We start from the raw sequence: 22,972 nt of genomic DNA on the forward strand, positions 1-22,972 counted from the left end.
AATATGGTCTTTGAAGGCTGAGGTCTTACAAAAGCTTCTCACATTCCACCCATTGTGAAAAAATAAATAAACAAATTCTTAAGCCTCATCCCAGGTTCTCTCACATCTGTGAAGCCTTTCTTGAATTCCTCAATGTTATGTATCTAATCACATCCTATCCAGTATCAAAACAATCTCAAAAAATAAAATAAAATCTGTCCATTGTCCTGACAGAAAATTATTAAAATTTTATCACTTGAGAAAAAGATATTTTTTACTGCAATGAAGTTTGATTATTTGACTTAATACATAGTTTTATAATTTGTTGTCTGTTGACATTACTTTATTTTTAAAGCCCTAGTTTTCTTATGTTTAAAATGCAGATACTAATAAAAATCTTCATAATTCTATTTTGAAGGTTATGCAAGTTTATCTATTAAAGCAATTAAAATAGTGCCCAAAGGAAGCATTTAATAAATTTACCTATTATAATTGCAACCTGGGGACCTTCAAATTTCCATTTATCCTCACATGGCTTAATATTGTCTCAAGTGATAATGCATTCTACATCAACAATTTTTCACGAAATGGTGATGGATCTGAAAGCATAGCCTACATGTGATTTAATTTTGTATATTTCTTTTAGAAAATAAAATTTGAGGAAATACTGTTAGTTGTAGCCCATCCAGTTGTTAAAATGACAAGTCAGTAATTTCTGTAAAAATAAATGAACAGTAGTTTCTAGAAGCATACGCCAAGGCTCTGTCAAAACAGTTTTATAGACATGCAGTTACTTCAACTTGGGCAAATCCAAGTAATTATTGGTTAATGTGCATTTGCTCATAGTTTCTTGATTTTATTACTTTCCTTTCTTTTTTTCTTGTGCTTTAATTGATAAAACTGCAGACTGTATTTTCAGTTAAAGTATATATTAAATTACAAAAAAATATATAAAATCTTAGATTCAGCTTGAGTATTTTACTAAAACAAAACCTTATTTTGTGGAAATGACTGTCATTTGCATTGGATATTCCTCTATTTTCTTCAAATAGAGATACACTAATATTCATCATAATGTAATGCCATTATATAACTGTCCTTGAATATGTGCCAACCTTAGTATCTTCCAATATTAAAATCTAAAATTATCGATGCTTTTTTTATAATGACATCTAAACGATGCAAGCTTTTCACTTTATGAGATTACATGAGGCCATTTTTTGAGTATAGATAAATTAAACTAATTATCTCTCCTAAGATGTGATTTCCAATGGAAGACATCTGATGATCATATTTTTCATTTATGTTTTTCTTATTATATATATAATATATTTATATATATTTATTTATTATATAATATTGTATATATATTATATATATAATTAATCTTTTTATAAGCAATCTCAAAGCTGTTTTTAGAAAGAGAAAGAATGTAAATATACTTATTGCCACGTCCTCCAGTTGGGTCTCCTTGTCAGGCTGAAAAAGAGTCTGTAAGCACTCAAGGAGGAAAAGAGTGTCAAGGAAACTCACCTCCTGGAGCTTTGGTGTTCTCATTTACCCATATACTCATACTCTATTCCCTTGTTACTCTGGTGTATGGATCTATGAGCTCTCTTTTAATATTTTATTATAAATGCCTTTTAAGATTAAATTCTGTTATAATTATGTCTTCCCATTGTTCAAAGGTCCCAGAAGCCTGCGAGCTTAGAATCCTGTAAGAATGCAGTAAGGAAGTTAACCTATTCAGTAACTAATTAAGCCTTACAAAAGATGGAGCCAGTAGCTCAGAGCTGGTCTACTAAGGACAGTAGCAAATCACACCCAATCAAGGGACTACCATGAAAGAGCCAGAGAATCCCACTGAGATAGAAATCTTCAGTACAGGCTTCATTACATATTAGAAGCAAATTGGTGAATTCTTCTGTAGACCCAGGAAATAGGGTGTTGGGGTATTGCAGTATTCATGAAAAGGTCTGCTAGTGCAGAACCCCTGATGGTGGGTTTAACTAGTTTACACCTGGCTCCCTTCTTTTGTGGCAGCAGCCTGGTCCCCACCTTCTTTTGATGTATATATACATTCCTTTTGTATTGTGTCACTGTAACTTGGTGGATTTTATTTTGCCTGGTTTCTTGTTATTTCTTTGGTATAAAAAGTTTGATGCTTGACCTGACAAAACATTCAGATTCTAAACAATCTCACGTATTGATCTGTCTGTCACCCACCGAGGCCATGCCCACCTGCCCCAGAGACCCATTCCATGCAGACAAAGGGACCCAGGGGGTCTGTGGCAATTTATGTCTGTTTACACACATGCATACAATGCCTTCAATTAGTTTCTATGTTGTCATAATTCTATTCCCAAATCCAAGAACATCAACACAGGGTTATTTAAACTTTAATTTTTTTGTTTTGTTTTGTTTTTAAGAAATCTAGGTAACTATTGTTTCATTGCATTAGAAATGCATCTTGGCATGAAAACTATGTGTACCTATTACCAATGTGAGGTCTCATACCAGTAGAAAATGGTAATATTTAGATGCAATAGACTAAATATTAAACCTACATTTTAAAAAATCCTATTTATAAATAATGTATCCTTTAGTCATAAAAGTTCCAAAGATAAAATTCTAAAATATTAAGGAAAAATTTCAAAACTACATCCCTAGATTGATTTCATTTGTAGTCATTGGAAGAGGAAATGAACCTGTACAAAGACAACATAAAATTTGTCTAAAAGCATTTACTGTATCACCTACAGTTATTATAATTAAAGGCTATATATCTGACTTAGTCAAAAACAAAAGACTATAATGGAAATTTCAGGCAATGACAATAAACATATACAGAGCTATAGTAGTTGATGTCTGTGGAGTAGAGTTGGAAAGGTATACTCTTCTGTCATTACTCTGAATTTCGAACCTTATTAAATGAACAAAAAATTAAACCAGATGGAATTATCTTACCCTTTGATAACATTGAGGGATCAGAAAAGCAGACACTATATGCACTATATTCAGGGTAGTGCATTTGAGCTATTTCCTCAAGAGTGTATAAGAGAGATTTGTGGTTAGAGCTAATGTAAGCACTGACAGTAACTCATTCTGAATTGGACTCTTTGTTGTCAGTGTCCCACCACCTGGTTCATCAATCTTTTATGGTCTGCCCAGCTTCTGGGTTTTCATAATGCTTAGCGTAAATAATGATCAACTATCATGACTTCTATACTTAGTTCTGAATTGCTCTGTTGCTTCTCTTGCAACTTCTGTTTATAGTTACATGTTAACCTAAGTTCATGCCTTTCTATCAGCATGTTGCATTCATATATTTATACATTTATTTACATGTGTGTGTTTATCGGTATATGTTTGTGTGTATTATTAATAACCAATGAGAAAGAACCCACAAATTTGAGATGAAGGGAGGGACAACATAGAGAGTTGGCAAAGAAAGCAATGTAATTATACTAGTATCAAAATTAAAATCAAGTTAACAGCTTTTTAAATAAACAATTCATACAATCGAAGTTTTTGTTTGTTTTGTTTTTTGGGTTTTGTGTGTGTGTGTGTGTGTGTTTAAAAAACATACTTTCTGTATATTCAGAAATGGGTAAAATTGTAGCAAATAAAAGTAAAGGGAAATATTTATACAGTTTCTAGACTTTTGTTGTAAAAATGCTTTGTATGAATTCTCCACAGTCATAAAGAACTTTAGAGTTATTTCTTCTTAAGCAGGGATTTTAGAAATCATTCAAGATTCACTAAAGGAAAGTATGGTAGCCAATGACTGAATCTCCAGTGGGGGTGAAGATCTAATATTCTATTTTTCTGGAAAATCTTTTGATAATGGGAATATGAATTACCCTTTAGGAAGGAGGGAACTTTTATATATATAAGGAGGAAAGTGTGCTCAGTATACGACATGCTAGGGAGACAGCTAGGCTAATTCTGCCCCCTAGCTCCATCCCCATAATTAAATCTAAGGGTGAATAAAATTTGACTGAGTTTTCCCATTTTTCTCAGAAGGTCAAAAGGGTGTTTGTTTGTTTGTTTGTTTTGTTTTGTTTGTTTGTTTGTTTATATTTCCTGTCTCTTGTTGACTGTGCTGTTCAGAACATAGCAATCCTTTCTCTGATTCTTAAGGCCTCTACACTCTTCACTAGAGGCACGTGACCATCTGTTGCCATGTGGCAGACGTCTGTGTCATCAGCTCAAAAGCATGACACTTTTTGTTGTGCTGCCTTGTTTTGTTTATCTTTATTATTCTTCTCTCCTCGACTCTTCTTTTCTGGGCAATGACACAGTTGATGAGATTTACTGCTTGTCTGCCTTAGGGTGTTTTTCTTTTAAACTCTAGTAAAATTGTTCCTGGACCAAAAAAAGTCGATAAAAAGAAGTACTGTACAAACAAGACTGAGGGTGTAACAAGAGTACTGCCAAGCAGGGTGAGCTGTGTTTGATCCCAGAACCTACAGTTTACTGAGACAGTAGGTTCACCCAAAGTGTTCTCTGGCCACTACATATATTCTTTGATACTTATGTTCAGACAGAGGCACACATACAATCAATCAATCAATCAATCAATCAATCAATCAATCAATAAGGTTTAGAGAACTATTGCTGAGGCATAAGCAAGATACTACAAACATATTAAAAATAAACTGTATATAGTTGTTACATTTTAAAGGGAAAGCATTAGAGACATAGTAAGATTCTGAAAGCATACCAATGATAGTATTTATATGTGGAGATTTGCCCTTGAACCTGGAAATGGACAGAAACTACAGGCTGTCTGTGAACAATAATGCACTATGCCTATAATGCTTAATGTAGTATAAGAATTTTAATTTTTTGTCCTCAAAAGTGGAAATGAAAATATAAACTACTTTTATCAAAATATTGGGAGAATTTGAAAATAGAAGCAAAGAGAGGAAATGGGATATTGTAAAGCTTACCAAGGCCAGAGTCAGGAAGAGAAACCAAGTCTGTTGGATTTCAATTACAGTGGTCTAGTCACTGGTTTGTTCAACTCCTGTGCAAAACATCCATACACAATACACACTCTTTACTCCCCCTTCCTACCAAGTGGTTGTCAAAAAAAACATGGCATTACCTTCCCCACATATTGAGGTTCGGAGCCCATGTACTCTTCCAGCACAAAAAACTGATTCCATACCCAGCCACGTTTAACTCGTTGGAAATGGGATCGTCTCCCCGAAAGGTGGATAACATTTTCTTTTGGTTCTGTGGCTAAAGTCTGTTGGGGCTGTGGCTGAAGTGGTGTTAGGAGACCTCCATCAAACAGGATCCAGAGAAGCAGGTATAAAGAGTTCCTTGTAAGCATTGGCAAAGGCTTTCTCCTACAGAAGAGTAATAAATACTCCGGTATTTAATGGAGAGTCGTGGGATCCAGGGTTGAGGTGTCTGATCACTGGGCTTTCTCTTTTAGTGCAGGGACAGGAATTCACACATTGATGCTTTGGAAGTTTCTGGTTTATGACATTCCATCTAAGGAGACCTACAAAATAGATAAACAAACATACATTAATTGTATGAAACCTCAGGGTGACTTTCATACAAAATATTGTTACATCTGCTAATGTTTATAAAAACAGAAAGAATGCTAAATTAATTACTTGGTGTATGGTTGATCCTCTTCAACCTATTACAGTTTAGATTAATTACCTCAAATTTTATGCATACTTAAAATTTTCCATTACAATGAAGAAAAGGGTGTATTTTAAACAAGATTAGTATAATTTATATTAATTGATCACCCTAAAGAGGGAAGAAAATGATATTATAAGAATGAATTGCTGAGTTAGGGTAGCATTTGTACTTCATCTTCTGCATGGGTATCATTGTTTCTGCATAGCTATCACGTGAGTTTGAAATTTAAAGCAGCTCAAGTGTTCCTTCTAGTAGGCAACAGACACGGCCCATGTATTTTCATAACAAGGAATGATAATGTAAAAAGTCTTCAAGCATTCACAAGACGTTTTTGTCATGGCTAAATAGACAACGGTTGAAAACAGACAATTGAGATAAAAGAATTGAAATACTCTTAAAGTCAGAAAATTGAAAAGATTATTCCATCAAGTTTGAAGATAAATCAAAAACAAACAAACAAACAAACAAAAAGAATGGTATTTCTGCAATGGAAATAATTAACAGGTTACACCATATATATGTATATATTTTTTTAAAGGTTTTTCTATTCTTTGTAAACAAAAACCAGTGAATGTATGGGAATTGTTTCATATATATTGCATGTCTAACAGGGAAAAATAGAGTCCTGTTGAATTATGCATTTAAGTGCAAGGAGCTTGTATACTTTTATCATAGTAAGCATTTTGAGTAATAGGAAATGTTTCGTAAGTAAAATTAACTGGGTGAGTATAAGGACAAGTGTTTATAACCCCGAGTCCTTCATGAAGATTCTTGTGGCATATCTGTGCTGTAACCTCAGTGTTAGGGGGAAGGATAATGAGTTGCTGAGTTAGAGTAGCATTTGAAGTTCATCCTTCTGCATGGCTATCTATGAGATGGGTAGCTCCATGACCAGACAATGTAACCAAAATGGGAAGTCCTGTGCTTCAGGAATACACAGAAATAAGGAATACAGTACTGTTTGGATAACTACAACATGTAAGCATTGATATTAAAGATGACACAATCTTTTGCTTCAGTTAAGGAGGAAACAGGAGGATTATAAATTGAAAAAAGTAACAGAGACCAAATTATATCAATTTAAAAATCTATATAGCACATTCTGGTAAAAGGTGCTTTCTGTAGCAAAGTGTTTGCACTAGCCAGTGTAGTGATAGACACAGAGATAGGTAGATGGATACACAGATAGATAGATAGATAGATAGATAGATAGATAGATACATATATACATACATACATACATACATACATACATACATAGAATTTTGTCAGCCTGTCAGCTGTAATTCAGCTCCAAACTTATTCAATTATGGATCATTCCATGCTGTCAAAAATACTCTTCATAAATGTTCTAATTTAAACATTTGCTATAGTAACCGGTTACTATGAATGAGATTAAGCATGTGGTGGACAGTGCTCTAGAGACCTCCTCTGAGTACATTCTACATGGGCACTTCTGAAAGCAAAAACTTAAGCAGGATGTGGTATTTTGTGTAATATATAATTGTGACTCTTTGGCTTGACAAATTCAAAATTATTAGTATCTTACCAACTCTTTCAATTCTGAACAAGAAAATGTTCATATAATGCTGACATATTATCCAATCCAATACGGCAACCACTTGCATTAATTAGGCTGCTTGTTTGAAATTTAGGAAGCAGTTATCAAAATATTAACCCTTTTTAAAATTACTTCATACACAATATATGCTATGCAATATGTCACTACAATTGCTTATTACATGTTAACACAATGTGACTCTTATTTAGATACATTCACTCACATACACAGACATATGCGTGTGCGCATGTACACACACACACACAGACACACAGATACACACACACACACACACACACACACACACACACATATATATATATATATATATACATATACAAACACATATACATATACAGTTATAGAGATAGATATACTCTTGTTTACATTTGCTATTTTAGTAACTAGAACATTAAAATTAGGTACACAGCTCACATTTATGGCTTATGCTACTTTCCGTTGGATAGTACTGCTTAAAATGTAGGATAATCCGAAGCTATGCCTTCAGCTTCTATATAATAATTTTAAGCTTAACATTCACAATTAATATCTAGCATAAACTGCATCATGTCTATGATCATATTCACCAGAAATTCAGTGAACATTTGCTTCTAGTTTTTACTTGTTGGCAGTGGCTAAAACACATATTTCTCTCATATATTTTCAAATTGAATTTGCTAAGCTGAAAAGTATTTTATAAGAAATCATGATTGCAATTTTGTCCTTTAGACAAAATAGAATGCTATATATTATCACGAGGTTCACATATACTAGAATTTCAGAAAAGTCCAGAGAGGAACACAGTGCTGCTGACCTCAGACATGAATCTCTCTTGTTCCTTTCAGACTTTACTACACACACTACCATTATAATTTGTTTTGTCCATTCCCTATGTTTTCCTGCTTCCTTGTTCTCTTTTTCTTAGCTTGGCTGGCTGTCCTAAGATACATCTCTCCTGTCAGAGTAGTTGTCTTTTTATCTTAAAGTAGAAAGCTATAAAGTCTCACCTCTAACTGATGAGATACAGATCCAATGATGGCTATTTTGGGAAAGAGAGTCAGGATTCCTCAGAAAGACAGCCCCTGAGAGTCTACTCATATCCATAAACATATCAGTAGCACAAAGTCAAATCAGTGAGTTCCAAGAGGGAGAACTAGTGAGGAAGGGACAGAGGGAGGGAGAGGAAGAGGGAGGGAGGGATGGTAGGGGGAGGGAGGGAGAGAGGGAAGGAGAGATAGAGGGAAGGAAAACATGAAAGAGAGAGAGCACATGAAGTTTAGAGTGCAAACTATAAACATGATGAGTAGATTAGGTGATTTATTGAAGGGCATGGATAGAGTATGGATTTGATCAAAATATATTATATTCATGGTGAAATTCTCAAACAAAAATACACTGCTATATTTTTCACAATACTTGCTAGTTGATTTATTTTTATATCATTGCTAGTGATATACATAATCTACACATAATCTTATATCTTTATATCAATCTACCACTTTAATATAAGTGTTTTCCACATGTAGAGATATTAACTCATATTACAGTTGACAACCATGAATATAACAGTCCATGTAGAGAACCATGACTTTGAACACAAACACTTTATTTTTAATGCTACTACTATCAAGGGAACATTCATATGCTTATCTTTGCTCATTCTTTGGGGTATACTATATAGAGAAGAAAAGCTACAAGGAGAAGTGGTATCTGTTTTAATTTTCTTCTCCATGATCTACAGTATTCTAACAGTAACCCTTAGTGAATAACTTGGCTGAAGAAGAAATATTGTAGAAAAGAGACACCAGTTTCATTCTGCATGTGGCAAGCAGCATGTTTAAATTCCTGGACTTGAAGGGATGTCCATGTGGCCCACACCTTTAGTTCCCATGCATGGCAGGTGGAGGCAGAGGGATCAGGGCCATTGTTAGTTGCATAGGGGATTCAAGATCAAAGTGGGCATTTCACATGAGAACCTAACACAAAACAGAGGAAAGTGTTGACCAACTTCCCTTTCCCCTACGAGAAAGGTCAGTTAACTATTCTTATGACTGAAATTCCATATGTATCTTATCTCAGCCTCTCAGTTTTCTAAAAGTTAAAAATGGCCACCACAATATGAAAAAACTAGATGCCCCAGAGTTCCCAGGGACTAAACTACCAACCAAAGAGTACACATGGAGGGACCCATGGCTGCAGCTGCATATGTAGCAGAGGATGGCTTTGTTGGACATCAATAGGAGGAGAGGCCTTTGGTCCTGTGAAGGCTCGATGACACAGTGTAGAGGAATGCCAGGGCAAGGAAGCAGGAGTGGGTGGGTGTTTAAGCAGAAAGAGGGGGGATGGGATAGGGGGGGTTCAGAGGGGAAACAAGGAAAGGGGATAACATTTGAAATGTAAAGAAAGAAAGTATCTAGTTAAAAAAAATGGCTATGGGCACTATTAGGAGAAAAGTCAGACATCCTCCCTTTTGGCTATAATAGAAATAAACCAACTTTTCATTTTCTTTGGATATATAGGAATATTGTGTTGGCAAGACTATGGAACTAACTATCCAGACAGTATATTATTGGTTCTAGTAAGTATCCATTAAGTATCTGTGGTAAAAAAAAAAAAAAAAAGTAATTTATCAGTAAAATCTGATAAATTACTTATTGAGAGATCATTGCTAGCCTTTTTTTTTTTTTTTTTTTTTTTTGAGACAGTGTTTCTCTGTATAGCCCTGGCTGCCCTGGAACTCACTTTGTAGACCAGGCTGGCCTCGAACTCAGAAATCTACCTGCCTCTGCCTCCTGAGTGCTGGGATTAAAGGCATGCGCCACCCCACCTGGCCATTGCTAGCCTTTTAAAACAGGCTATGTTCTATACAGTGCTTCATATTCTACATCTGCAAATAGCAGGCATAGTGTTTACATTAAACCCATTTCATAGAGAAATGGTGTAGTGTAGAAGTTAAACTTGTACCTATGACCAGAGTTAGAAAAACCCGAAGCAGGATTTATTTCAGTAGAGTAATGCTAGAATTCACACCCTTAGCTAGTACACTATGTTGCTCAATTGTTATTTAATGAGATATCTGTTTAGTGCTTAAACTCCAAGCAAAACAAAGAGTATTTGCTTAAAAACCTAACCAAAAATTTTCCCACAGAACTGAGCAGGCATTACAGAATTGCACACCTTGAATTTTCACGGGCTCACTTTGCTCTTCTGTGAAACAGAGACATTCCAGTTATCAGGTTAATACACACACTTTGAAGGGAAGAGATCTTCCACTCCCACCTTCACCCTTGAGATGTGAAGAGTTTACTTAATTCTAGGATATAGAAGAAAAATAACCACTACTTGACAGAAGTAGTGCATTCCCATGGTGGGAAAATGGCTGTCAATTCTCAAAGGTCTCCCAAGAGCTCAGCTCATTAGCCCAGCAAGGTTTCAAAGTGGTGCTAAGAGCAGGAGTAACCCTGGAACAGCGGAGGTAAGTTCATTTCCAGCTGTGCCTGGCTTCTCTGAAGCTAACCTGAAATGTGAATGCAGTTCTGGGTACAGAGATCTGAGTTCATGACCAGCCTGATCTCCCTGACAGCTGAAGACATTAAGGATGACCTCCAGACTTGGAATCATTAAAAATAAATAAATGGATTAATTAAATAATGAATAGAGAGATAGTCTTTGGTGGAAGGCACATTCGCGTTACATCCTTAAAGAAATCATGTCACAGCTTTGTGCTAAGTAACTGTCAAGTGCCATTACTACTGGAGAAATATAATACAAAAAGCTCTTCTATATGCAGAACTGCATATGCAGTTAACTTTAAATTTCATTCGGTTAGAACATGGGCACAAGCAATTCCAGAGCCCATCTCATTGTTTTATGGTCAAAAAGTCTATATGAATTCCTTTTAAGTTTTCAGTTCTTCAGTAAGCAGATTACCCCATATTTTCTGGGTATGATGACATTCCCAGCAGATCCCTGACTCTGGCCATACTTGTCAAGCATATGCCTTTTAAATATCAGATCACAGCAAAGAGTTCAAGGAGATGACATGAGTGCTTTTTTGTTGTTATTGGTCTGTTTGTTTTGTTGTTGTTGAAGTGTTTTGGTTTTTTTTTTTGCTTTTTTTTCCCAAAATTGGAAACAATTTCTGTTGGTATAAAATATAGACTAATATAAGGAAAAGCCATCAAGTCATTAACATATGTATACTTACTCCATGACCAAAGGAATTTTGACATACATACATATACATACATACACACATACACACACACACACACACACACACACACACACACAAACACACACATATATATAAAGGGGATTGCCACAAGTGTGCTTTACTCCATGGGCCAAATCTCACTTGAACTGGTTAAAAATGTATGCTTGCCTATTATTCTTCATCTTGTGTGAAGCCAAAATGGCTTTCAAAAGATTTTTGTGACCTGGTGTGAGTCTGGAAAGAAAACATCCCTTTTAGCAAAGAAAAGAGATGAAGAAACAGACATCATATATCAGAAACGTGAAGGCTGTGTATGAAATACACACTGATAAAAACACTCTCTCCAACTCTGTCTCCTGTGCCCAGAGAGACACCAGGACTGCACTTCCTTGATGAAGGGCTGACTACCTAATAAATTCCACTGAAAATTCTTTTCCCCAGGGGAGAATTTTTTGGATCTGTTTTAACACTGTTGTAGATTATTTGTAACATTTGAATACTGCCCATCATTAGATAGTACCATTTTAATTTGCAATAGTAACTAAAATTGAAATATTAAAATAACAAAAATGGAAGTAATAATTTTCTGCTTGTCAAAATTGGCCCAGAAAATTGATACTGAGAGGCCAAACCATCTCCATTTTGGAACTGGCCTTCATAAGACCAAGCGTCTCTCCTCCCAATGACGGCCAACTAGGCCATTCTCTGCCACATATGCAGCTAGAGAAATGATAAACCCTTGTCCTGATGACAAAGGTTCAGGGCTGCTTCACAAAACTGACCTGTGGGCTGGTGGTAAGCCCAAACTCGAGTTTATAATAAAGAGACCCTAATGTGTTTACATCAGAAATGGCTCCTTGGTGGCTTTGGGGGTTCATAAGCACTTTCTGGCACAACAATACAACCCTGAAATTATTAAAGTGTCAACCATAAACTTAGTTTTCTTTTATTCTATCCTTTATCATAAAATATAACACAATTTGTAATTCAATTTTGTAAATTTTGTTCTCCGAATCCTATTTAATTCAGATATAAATATAAACAATAAACTCCTAAAGATTCCAGAGAAGGCAGATAATTCAAAACTGTAACTGACAGAAAATATTGTGTGAATATTTTTAACTTGCATAATTATGGAAACTTTTATTCTACATGCTCACACTTAATTTGCACTTCAATTCATTTACGAGGCTAACAAAACACCAGAACTCTACTAGAGTTGAGTCAAACAACACTAGAAAAATATTCTGTGAGATCTTTGTGGTAGCAAACCTGAACACTTCTCTTGTTAAAACAGAAGTAGATACAGTGTGTAGGTAATTTTTATTGGCATTTTGTTAGGACTAAAATGTCTAAGAAAAGTAGTAAAGGATACCTGATATAGTGCACGGTCCTACACCCAGAGAAAATAGCTACAGAATAAAAGATGAAACAAGGAAAAAATCGGTTTGGACAGACAACCCTCAATCTATGTCTAGAGCCCTATGAAGAAAACTTCTCTGCTCCCTTTTGTCACAAAGGGAAGAAATATTTAAATTTGTGAGTTACCTACTAGAATATATATATATACATATATCTGTATATATGAGTATATATATATATATATATATGTGTGTGTGTGTGTGTGTATATGTATGTATATGTATATGTATGTGTATGTGTATGTGTATGTATATGTATATGTGTGTGTGTATATGTATTTAATGACTTTTTCATGTCTTGTCTCCATTTTCACTTTTCTAGGACTGAAACACCAAATTTATACTTGAAGGATTTAAAGGCATATTTATACTTAGAATATTTATACTAAGAAGCAGAAGTGCTTGTTGAGTAAATCATCCTGTAGTTGAATCAACCCTGCTAATTACGGTCCAAATCTGCCATGACCAGATAGCTGATCTGAGCATTGCACACAATGGACAACACCTTTTAGCTGCAGAGCCTCCCCTTCTTTTAACTTGGCTGGGGATCCTAATTCCCCACATCCTCTACCAGGGGAAGGATGAATAGTACTTGACAGACATGCAAAGGTCCCTATTCAGAATAAGAACCCACCCAGCAAGTCATTGCTGAATGCCACTTAATACAAATGACAGATTCACAGAAGTTTACACTCAAGCCAATGATTTTCTTTTTTCTTTTTTTTTAATTAGATATTTTCTTCATTTATATTTCAAATGTTATCCCCAAAGTCCCCTATACCCCCCACCCTGATCCCCAACCCACCTACTCCTGCTTCCTGGCCCTGGCATTTCCCTGTATTGGGGTATATGATCTTCACAAGACCAAGGGCCTCTCATCTCATTAATGACTGACTAGGCCATCCTCTGCTACATATGCAACTAAAGGCACAGTTCTGTGGGGTACTGGTTAGTTCATATTGTTGGTCCTCCTATAGGGTTGCCGACCCCTTTAGCTTCTTGGTTACATTCTCTAGCTCCTTCTTTGGGGGCCCTGTGTTCCATACAACAGATGACTGTGAGCATCCACTTCTGTATTGGCCAAGCATAGGCATAGCCACACAAGAGAGAGCTATACCAGGGTCCTGTCAGCAAAATCTTGCTGGCATATGCAATAGTGTCTGGAATTGGTGGTTGTATATGGGATGGATCCTTAGGTGGGGCGGACTCTGGATGGTCCTTTCTACTGTCTCAGCTCCAAACTTTTTCTCTGTAACTCCTTCCCTGAGTATTTTGTTCCCCATTCAATGAAGGAACGAAATATCCACATTTTGGTCTTCCTTCTTCTTGAGTTTCATGTATTTTGTAAATTGTATCTTGGGTATTCTAAGTTTCCAGGCTAATATCAACTTATCAGTGAATGCATATCATGTGTGTTCTTTTGTGATTGGGTTACTTCATTCATTTGCCTAAGAATTTCATAAATTTATTATTTTTAATTGCTGAGTAGTACTCCATTGTATAAATGTACCACATTTTCTGTATCCATTCCTCTTTTGAGGGGCATCTGGGTTCTTTCCAGCTTCTGGCTATTATAAATAAGGCTGCTATGAACATAGTGGAACATGTGTCCTTATTACAAGTTGGAGCATCTTCTGGGTATATGCCCAAGAGAGGTATTGCTGGATCTTCTGGTAGTACTATGTCTATTTTTCTGAGTAACCACCAGACTGATTTCCAGAGTGGTTGTACCAGCTTGCAATCCCACCAGCAATGGAGGAGTGTTCTACTTTCTCCACATCCTCACCAGCATCTGCTGTCTCCTGAATTTTTGATCTTAGCCATTCTGACTGGTGTGAGGTGGAGTCTCAGAAATAGTCATTAATAGTCGCCCAACCAAAAAAATCCCAGGACCAGGGGGACTCAGTGCAGAGTTCCATCAGACCTTCAAAGAAGACCTAATTCCAATTCTCCTCAAACTATTCCACAAAATAGAAACACAAGGTATTCTACCCAATTCATTCTATGAAGCCACAATTACTCTGATACCTAAACCACATAAAGACTCAACAAAGAATGAGAAGTTCAGACCAATTTCCCTTATGAATATCAATTCAAAAATACTCAATAAAATTCTTAAAAACCAAATCCAAGAACACATCAAAACGATCATCCATCATGATCAAGTAGGCTTCATTCCAGAGATGCAGGGATGGTTTAATATGCAGAAATCCATCAATGTAATCCACTATATAAACAAACTCAAAAACAAAAACCACATGGTCATCTCATTAGATGCTGAGAAAGCATTTGACAAAATCCAACACCCATTAATGATAAAATCTTGGAAAGATCACGAATTCAAGGCCCATACCTAAATATAATAAAAAGCAATATACAGCAAACCAGTAGCCAACATCAAACTAAAATGAGAGAAACTTGAAGCAATCCTACTAATATCAGGGACTAGACAAGGCTGCACACTTTCTCCCTACCTATTCAATATAGTACTTGAAATCCTAGCTAGAGCAATTAGACAACAAAAGGAGATCAAGGGGATACAAATTGGAAAGGAAGAAGTCAAAATATCACTATTTGCAGATGATATTATAGTATATATATGTGACACTACAAATTCCACCAGAGAACTCCTAAGCCTGATAAACAGCTTCAAAGAAGTAGCTGGATATAAAATTAACTCAAAAAAAAAAAAATCACTGGCCTTTCTCTACACAGAGGATAAACAGGCTAACAATGATTTTCATTTACCCTACAACTACTTTCCCCTCTCCGAAATCCCTGGTTCACCCAAAATAAAATGTATGCTTACAAGCTCACCCTGAATGAAGGTATGAGTACAAGCTAAGCTCATCTATTAGAGCTGTTTCATTGAAAATTTCCAAGGAAGGCCTTAGTCAAAAAGAACTGTAACACTAAGATCTTTGGAGAAGGAAGCCCTTCTTCTTCTCTTGCTGCCCTACCCCACCAGCTGTCACTCCCAACTGGAGCTGCAGAATCCAACCCTTTCAGGATTGTGTTTCATCCATCAGCCTGCTGTGCACAGGCCTCTGGACCTCCTGTGAGGGAGGAAGCAGAGGACACCACAGGGGGACCTCAAGACACATACCACAGTTCAGATTTGATCTTGGATGACTTGTACTCTCAGGTCGTGATTTGGATCAGATTGAGTAGTGAGAATATGTAAGCTACCAGGCAAGTCAAATGTCCAGTTCTGTCCCACAGTATTCTCTGTTGAAGTGGAGCTAATAAAAGCTAGAGAGAGCCAGCTTTTGAATTGGCATATGTACATTTCTTGGCCTGTATATTGGTTTGTTGTATGCTGTTCTCTTGCTCCAAAGCAGATGTCATGGTGGATGCATGTGTATTGTACATTGATATTATCTAGTTGAGACTTCACTTCCCTGAAAACATCAGAATTTGTTTTCCTTGAATGCTTATAGGTCTGATACTCAGAGAAATAACCATGGAGGTTGATGGAGGATTGAATGGTGAAGAGAGGAAGAGGGAATATAACTAACAGAGCAATTGGTATGTGGCTTGTTGCTGAATCTAGGGTTTGCTATTTCTTTCAGAAGGCCTTCAGCTTAGAAAAGTGACTGCCCTATAAGGTGGCATCATACATGCGAAGTCTCTGAACCAAGAATGCTTTACAAAGTTACTGGAAGGGACACACAATTTGTCCTCAATTAATTCATTCCCTTTTAGGAGGAGTCAAGTTCCTCACATTTCCCCCCAGAGGAAAGAAGTACTTTGCAACTTAGCCGCCATAGAGAACCTCTAGCAAACAATAGACAACACTGTAAACCCCTCCTTAAAATAAATAGGAATAAAAAAAAAATAAATAGGAATCAATCAATAAATAAAAACAACGCAGAGGAAAGCTATGAGTACAAGCGAATCTTTCCTCTTTCATGATCACATTGTGATTATATTGGAGTATTGACACTTCAATGATTCAACTTCTGCTGCCCCCTATGAGTGAAACAAAGGTATGCATATGGAATGATGATTTGTAAGTCCTCTGATCCTAGCTTCATTTCACAGTTGTTCAGGAACCTAAACAAGGCCAAAGGCCTGAGGTTCAACTGATTTGCAACTGACTGCTACTGTTTCTTCTTACAGTATAGAAAGAAAACATATTGAGAAAAATAAAAACCTCAACAGGGGCACTTAATCAGTCCCCAGAAACAACAACCAATGTGTGTGTGTGTGTGTGTGTGTGTGTGTGTGTGTGTACATGATATAATTATATAGCATATATATATTTATATACACACATATATATGATATAAGATTCAGTTATATCATTATAGCATTTAATTACATTTAAGTAATATAAACCAGTCACCCTAAGATAACTGCAAAACTTGTGCTAATATTTTAAAAATAGATTTTGAAATAACTTTATTCAGCAAATAATTCCTAAACTGTTGAAATGCTTGTGTGTAAATTGGCCAATAAGATATTTTATAAACATTTATAAGTACTTGTCAAACAAAAAGGATCAACACTCTATGTTTTGAACTATGTAGAAAGAAATAATTTGGAAAGAAAGAGAACGAAGTAATTTGAGTCTAATTAGAGATGTTGTGTAATGGGTACAAACTTTCAGTATAATGAATTATTGGGTAATTCATTCCTTCAAAGATACAGTATCTCCATATGGAACACTGGCTGAATAAAGTAAATATATGACCAAAAAGTTTAGGACTTTAAATTGGACCCAAATTCTGAATGACCAAAATAAGGAACAATGTTCCAACACGATAACCTGACACATATGTATAAAAAGCCAGAAAGCAGACACTGGGAGAGCTGAGAGGAACCATAGGAGAATAAACTCAGATTAGTCACAGTTATAGCAACATGGTAAAGACTGTCAGGAATGTCTACATGTCACATGGGATTAAAAAACACTTCATTTAGTGCTAATTTAAGTTGTTCAGGTTTATAGTTATCTCCTACAGAGCTACAAGCTTACTTTAACCAAGTGACATAAATATTTCTACAAACAGATATGAGATATAAAATTATCAACAGGGATTCTATAAATCAAGAAATATTTTATCTGTTTCAAATAGTATATTCCTTAATCAGCTCATAAGTAAATACCAGAATATTAAACTCTGTGTAGAGCAGCCTTTCTTGTGATTTATTGGAAGGACAGTAAATACTCAGGCCTAGAAGTGACACTATAGGAACTTAGTCTGCACAGGTGAGAGGGTGCACCACAGAAGCTGACAGCTTCTGGGACAGGTGGGAGCCACAGAGCCACTGAGGCAGCAACCTTTTCTGGCCGCAGAGATCCGTCCACCCTCCCGGCCAGAGGACAGATGTCCACCTGGCTTGGAAGCCCTCTGCCTCAGGAGCAGCAGGCGCCAACTTGGTTCCAGGACTCTACCAAACTTAGGAACTTAGTCTGCACAGGTGAGAGTGTACACCACAGAAGCTTACAGCTTCTGTGACCTGCTAAAGCAACACAGCTTCTGTGAAAGGTCCTGTTTTGGGCCTTCTTCTTCGGCCAGGTCCAAACGCAAGATATCTGTGCACCTTCCCTGTAAGAGGAGAGCTTGCCAGCAGAGAGTGCTCTGACCACTGAAACTCAGAGGAAAGAGCCTGTCTCCCAGGTCTGCTGATAGACTGTAACAGAATCACCAGAAGAACAATCTCTAAACAGAGTCAACTATAACAACTAATTCCAGAGATTACCAGATGGCAAAAGGTAAACGTAAGAATCTTACTAACAGGAACCAAGACCACTCACCATCATCAGAATCCAGCACTCCCACTTCACCTAGTCCGGGGCACCCCAACACACCTGAAAAGCTAGACCCGGATTTAAAAACATCTCATGATGATGGTAGAGGACATCAAGAAGGACTTTAATAACTCACTTAAAGAAATACAGGAGAACACTGCTAAAGAGTTACAAGTCCTTAAAGAAAAACAGGAAAACACAACCAAACAGGTGATGGAAATGAACAAAACCATACTAGACCTAAAAAGGGAAGTAGACACAATAAAGCAAACTCAAAGTGAGGCAACGCTGGAGATAGAAACCCTAGGAAAGAAATCTGGAACCATAGATGTGATCATCAGCAACAGAATACAAGAGATGGAAGAGAGAATCTCAGGTGCAGGAGATTCCATAGAGAACATCGGCACAACAATCAAAGAAAATGGAAAATGCAAAAAGATCCTAACTCAAAATATCCAGGAAATACAGGACACAATGAGAAGACCAAACCTACGGATAATAGGAGTTGATGAGAATGAAGATTTTTCAACTTAAAGGGCCAGCGAATATCTTCAACAAAATTATAGAAGAAAACTTCCCAAATCTAAAGAAAGAGATGCCCATGAACATACAAGAAGCCTACAGAACTCCAAATAAACTGGACCAGAAAAGAAATTCCTCCCGACACATAATAAACAGGACAACAAATGCACTAAATAAAGATAGAATACTAAAAGCAGTAAGGGAAAAAGGTCAAGAAACTTATAAAGGCAAGTCTATCAGAATTACACCAGATTTTTCACCAGAATCTATGAAAGCCATAAGAGCCTGGACAGATGTTATACAGACACTAAGAGAACACAAATTCCAGCCAAGGCTACTATACCCAGACAAACTCTCAATTACCATAGATGGAGAAACCAAAGTATTCCATGACAAAACCAAATTCATACATTACCTTTCCACGAATCCAGCCCTTCAAAGGATAATAACAGAAAAAAAAAAAAACAATACAAAGAGGGGAACCACGCCCTAGAAAAAACAAGAAGGTAATCCCTCAACAAACCTAAAAGAAGACAGCCACAAGAACAGAATACCAACTTTAACAACAAAAATAACAGGAACCAACAATTACTTTTCCTTAGTATCTCTTAATATCAATGGTCTCAACTCCCCAATAAAAAGACATAGACTAACAAACTGGCTACACAAACAAGACCCAACATTTTGCTGCTTACAGGAAACTCATCTCAGAGAAAAAGATAGACACTACCTCAGAATGAAAGGCTGGAAAACAATTTTCCAAGCAAATGGTATAAAGAAACAAGCCGGAATAGCCATTTTAATATCTGATAAGATTGACTTCAAACGCAAAGTCATCAAAAAAGACAAGGAGGGGCACTTCATTCTCATCAAAGCTAAAATCCTCCAAAAGGAACTATCAATTCTGAATATCTATGCTCCAAATACAAGGGCAGCCACATTCATTAAAGAAACTTTAGTAAATCTCAAAGCACACATTGCACCTCACACAATAATAGTGGGAGACTTCAACTCAAAACTTTCACCAATGGACAGATCATGGAAACAGAAACTAGACAGGGACACAGTGAAACTAACAGAAGTTATGAAACAAATGGATCTGACAGATATCTACAAAATATTTTATCTTAAAACAAAAGGATATACCTTCTTCTCAGCACCTCATGGTACCTTCTCCAAAATTGATCACATAATAGGTCACAAAACAGGCCTCAACAGATACAAAAATATTGAAATTGTCCCATACATCCTATCATATCACCATGGACTAAGGCTGTTCTTCCATAACAAAATAAATAATAGAAAGCCAACATTCACGTGGAAACTGAACAACACTCTTCTCAATGATACCTTGGTCAAGGAAGGAATAAAGAAAGAAATTAAGGACTTCTTAGAGTTTAATGAAAATGAAGCCACAACATACTCAAACTTATAGGACACAATGAAAGCATTTCTAAGAGGAAAACTCATAGCTCTGAGTGCTGCCAAAAAGAAACTAGAGAGAGCACACATTAGCAGCTTGACAACACACCTAAAAGCTCTAGAACAAAAGGAAGCAAATTCACCCAAGAGGAGTAGACAGCAGGAAATAATCAAACTCAGGGGTGAAATCAACCAAGTGGAAACAAGAAAAACTATTCAAAGAATCAACCAATCAAGGAGCTGGTTCTTTGAGAAAATCAACAAGTTAGACAAACCCTTAGCCAGACTCACTAAAGGGCACAGGGAAAGTATTCTAATTAACAAAATCAGAAATGAAAAAGGAGACATAACAACAGATCCTGAAGACATCCAAAACACCATCAGATCCTTCTACAAAAGGCTATACTCAACAAAACTGGAGATCCTGGATGAAATGGAGAAGTTTCTAGACAGATACCAGGTACCAAAGTTGAATCAAGATCAGGTTAATGATCTAAACAGCCCTATATCCCCCCAAAGTAATAGAAGCAGTCATTAATAGTCTCCCAACCAAAAAAAGCCCAGGATTAGATGGGTTTAGTACAGAGTTCTATCAGACCTTCAAAGAAGAAATAATCCCAGTTCTTCACCAACTATTCCACAAAATAGTAACAGAAGATACTCTACCCAACTCATTCTATGAAGCCACAATTACTCTGATACCTAAACCACAAAAGAACCCACAAAGATAGAGAATTTCAGACTAATATCCCTTATGAATATTGATGCAAAAATCCTCAATGAAGTTCTTGCTAACCGAATCCAAGAACACATCAAAATAATCATCCATCCTGACCAAGTAGGTTTCATCCCAGGGATGCAGGGATGGTTCAATATACGGAAATCCATCAACGTAATCCAGTATATAAACAAACTCAAAGACAAAAACCACATGATCATCTCCTTAGATGCTGAGAAAGCATTTGACAAAATCCAACACCCATTAATGATAAAATCTTGGAAAAATCAGGAATTCAAGGCCCATACCTAAACATGATAAAAGCAATCTACAGCAAACCAGTAGCCAGCATCAAAGTAAATGGTGAGAAGCTTGAGGCAATCCCACTAAAATCAGGGACTAGACAAGGCTGTCCACTCTTTCCCTACCTATTCAACATTGTACTTGAAGTCCTAGCCAGAGCAATTAGACAACAAAAGGAGATCAATGGGATACAAATTGGAAAGGAAGAATTCAAAATATCACTTTTCATAGACTAACAAACTGGCTACACAAACAAGACCCAACATTTTGCTGCTTACAGGAAACTCATCTCAGAGAAAAAGATAGACACTACCTCAGAATGAAAGGCTGGAAAACAATTTTCCAAGCAAATGGTATGAAGAAACAAGCTGGAGTAGCCATTCTAATATCTGATAAGATTGACTTCCAACCCAAAGTCATTAAAAAAGACACGGAGGGACACTTCATACTCATCAAAGGTAAAATCCTCCAAGAGGAACTATCAATCCTGAATATCTATGCTCCAAATACAAAGGCAGCCACATTTATTAAAGAAACTTTAGTAAATCTCAAAGCACACATTGCACCTCATACAATAATAGTTGGAGACTTCAACACACCACTTTCACCAATGGACAGATCATGGAAACAGAAACTAAACAGGGACACAGAGAAACTAAGAGAAATTATGAATCAAATGGATCTGGCAGATATCTACAGAACATTCTATTCTAAAACAAAAGGATATACCTTCTTCTCAGCACCTCATGGTACCTTCTCCAAAATTGACCACATAATTGGTCACAAAAAAGGCCTCAACAGATACAAAAATATTGAAATTGTCCCATGCATCCTATCAGATCACCATGGACTAAGGCTGATCTTCAATAACAAAATAAATAATAGAAAGCCAACATTCACGTGGAAACTGAACAACACTCTTCTCAATGATACCTTGGTCAAGGAAGGAATAAAGAAAGAAATTAAGGACTTTTTAGAGATCAATGAAAATGAAGCCACAACATACCCAAACTTATGGGACGCAATGAAAGCATTTCTAAGAGGAAAACTCATAGCTCTGAGTGCCTCCAAAAGGAAACTAGAAAGAGCACACATTAGCAGCTTGACAACATACCTAAAAGCACTAGAACAAAAGGAAGCATATTCACCCAAGAAGAGTAGACTGCAGGAAATAATCAAACTCAGGGGTGAAATCAACCAAGTGGAAACAAGAAGAACTATTCAAAGAATCAACCAATCAAGGAGCTGGTTCTTTGAGAAAATCAACAAGATAGATAAACCCTTAGCCAGACTCACTAAAGGGCACAGGGAAAGCATCCTAATTAACAAAATCAGAAATGAAAAAGGAGACATAACAACAGATCCTGAAGACATCCAAAACACCATCAGATCCTTCTACCAA

General features: G+C 36.4%; 1 protein-coding gene across 3 annotated transcripts in view; it reads right to left on the reverse strand.

Annotated features, from left to right (window-relative positions):
• Positions 1 to 22,972, reverse strand: part of Cdh12 (cadherin 12) — a 1,114,520-nt gene that overhangs the window by 347,210 nt on the left and 744,338 nt on the right. Inside the window, exons 4-5 of one of the 3 annotated variants that reach the window (XM_029469980.2) lie at positions 8,218 to 8,300; positions 5,093 to 5,497 (exon numbers count right to left, since the gene is read on the reverse strand). In XM_029469980.2, the coding sequence (XP_029325840.1) occupies positions 5,093 to 5,323 (231 nt within the window). In that variant the 5' untranslated portion in view covers positions 5,324 to 5,497; positions 8,218 to 8,300. Of the gene's footprint in view, positions 1 to 5,092; positions 5,498 to 8,217; positions 8,301 to 22,972 lie in introns of those variants that run through there. The other 2 variants (XM_029469979.2, XM_085831367.1) reach the window with 2 other exon arrangements.

Source organism: Mus caroli, unplaced genomic scaffold (assembly GCF_978045245.1).
Source record: "Mus caroli unplaced genomic scaffold, Mus_caroli_1 scaffold_16, whole genome shotgun sequence".
Taxonomy (NCBI): domain Eukaryota; kingdom Metazoa; phylum Chordata; class Mammalia; order Rodentia; family Muridae; genus Mus; species Mus caroli.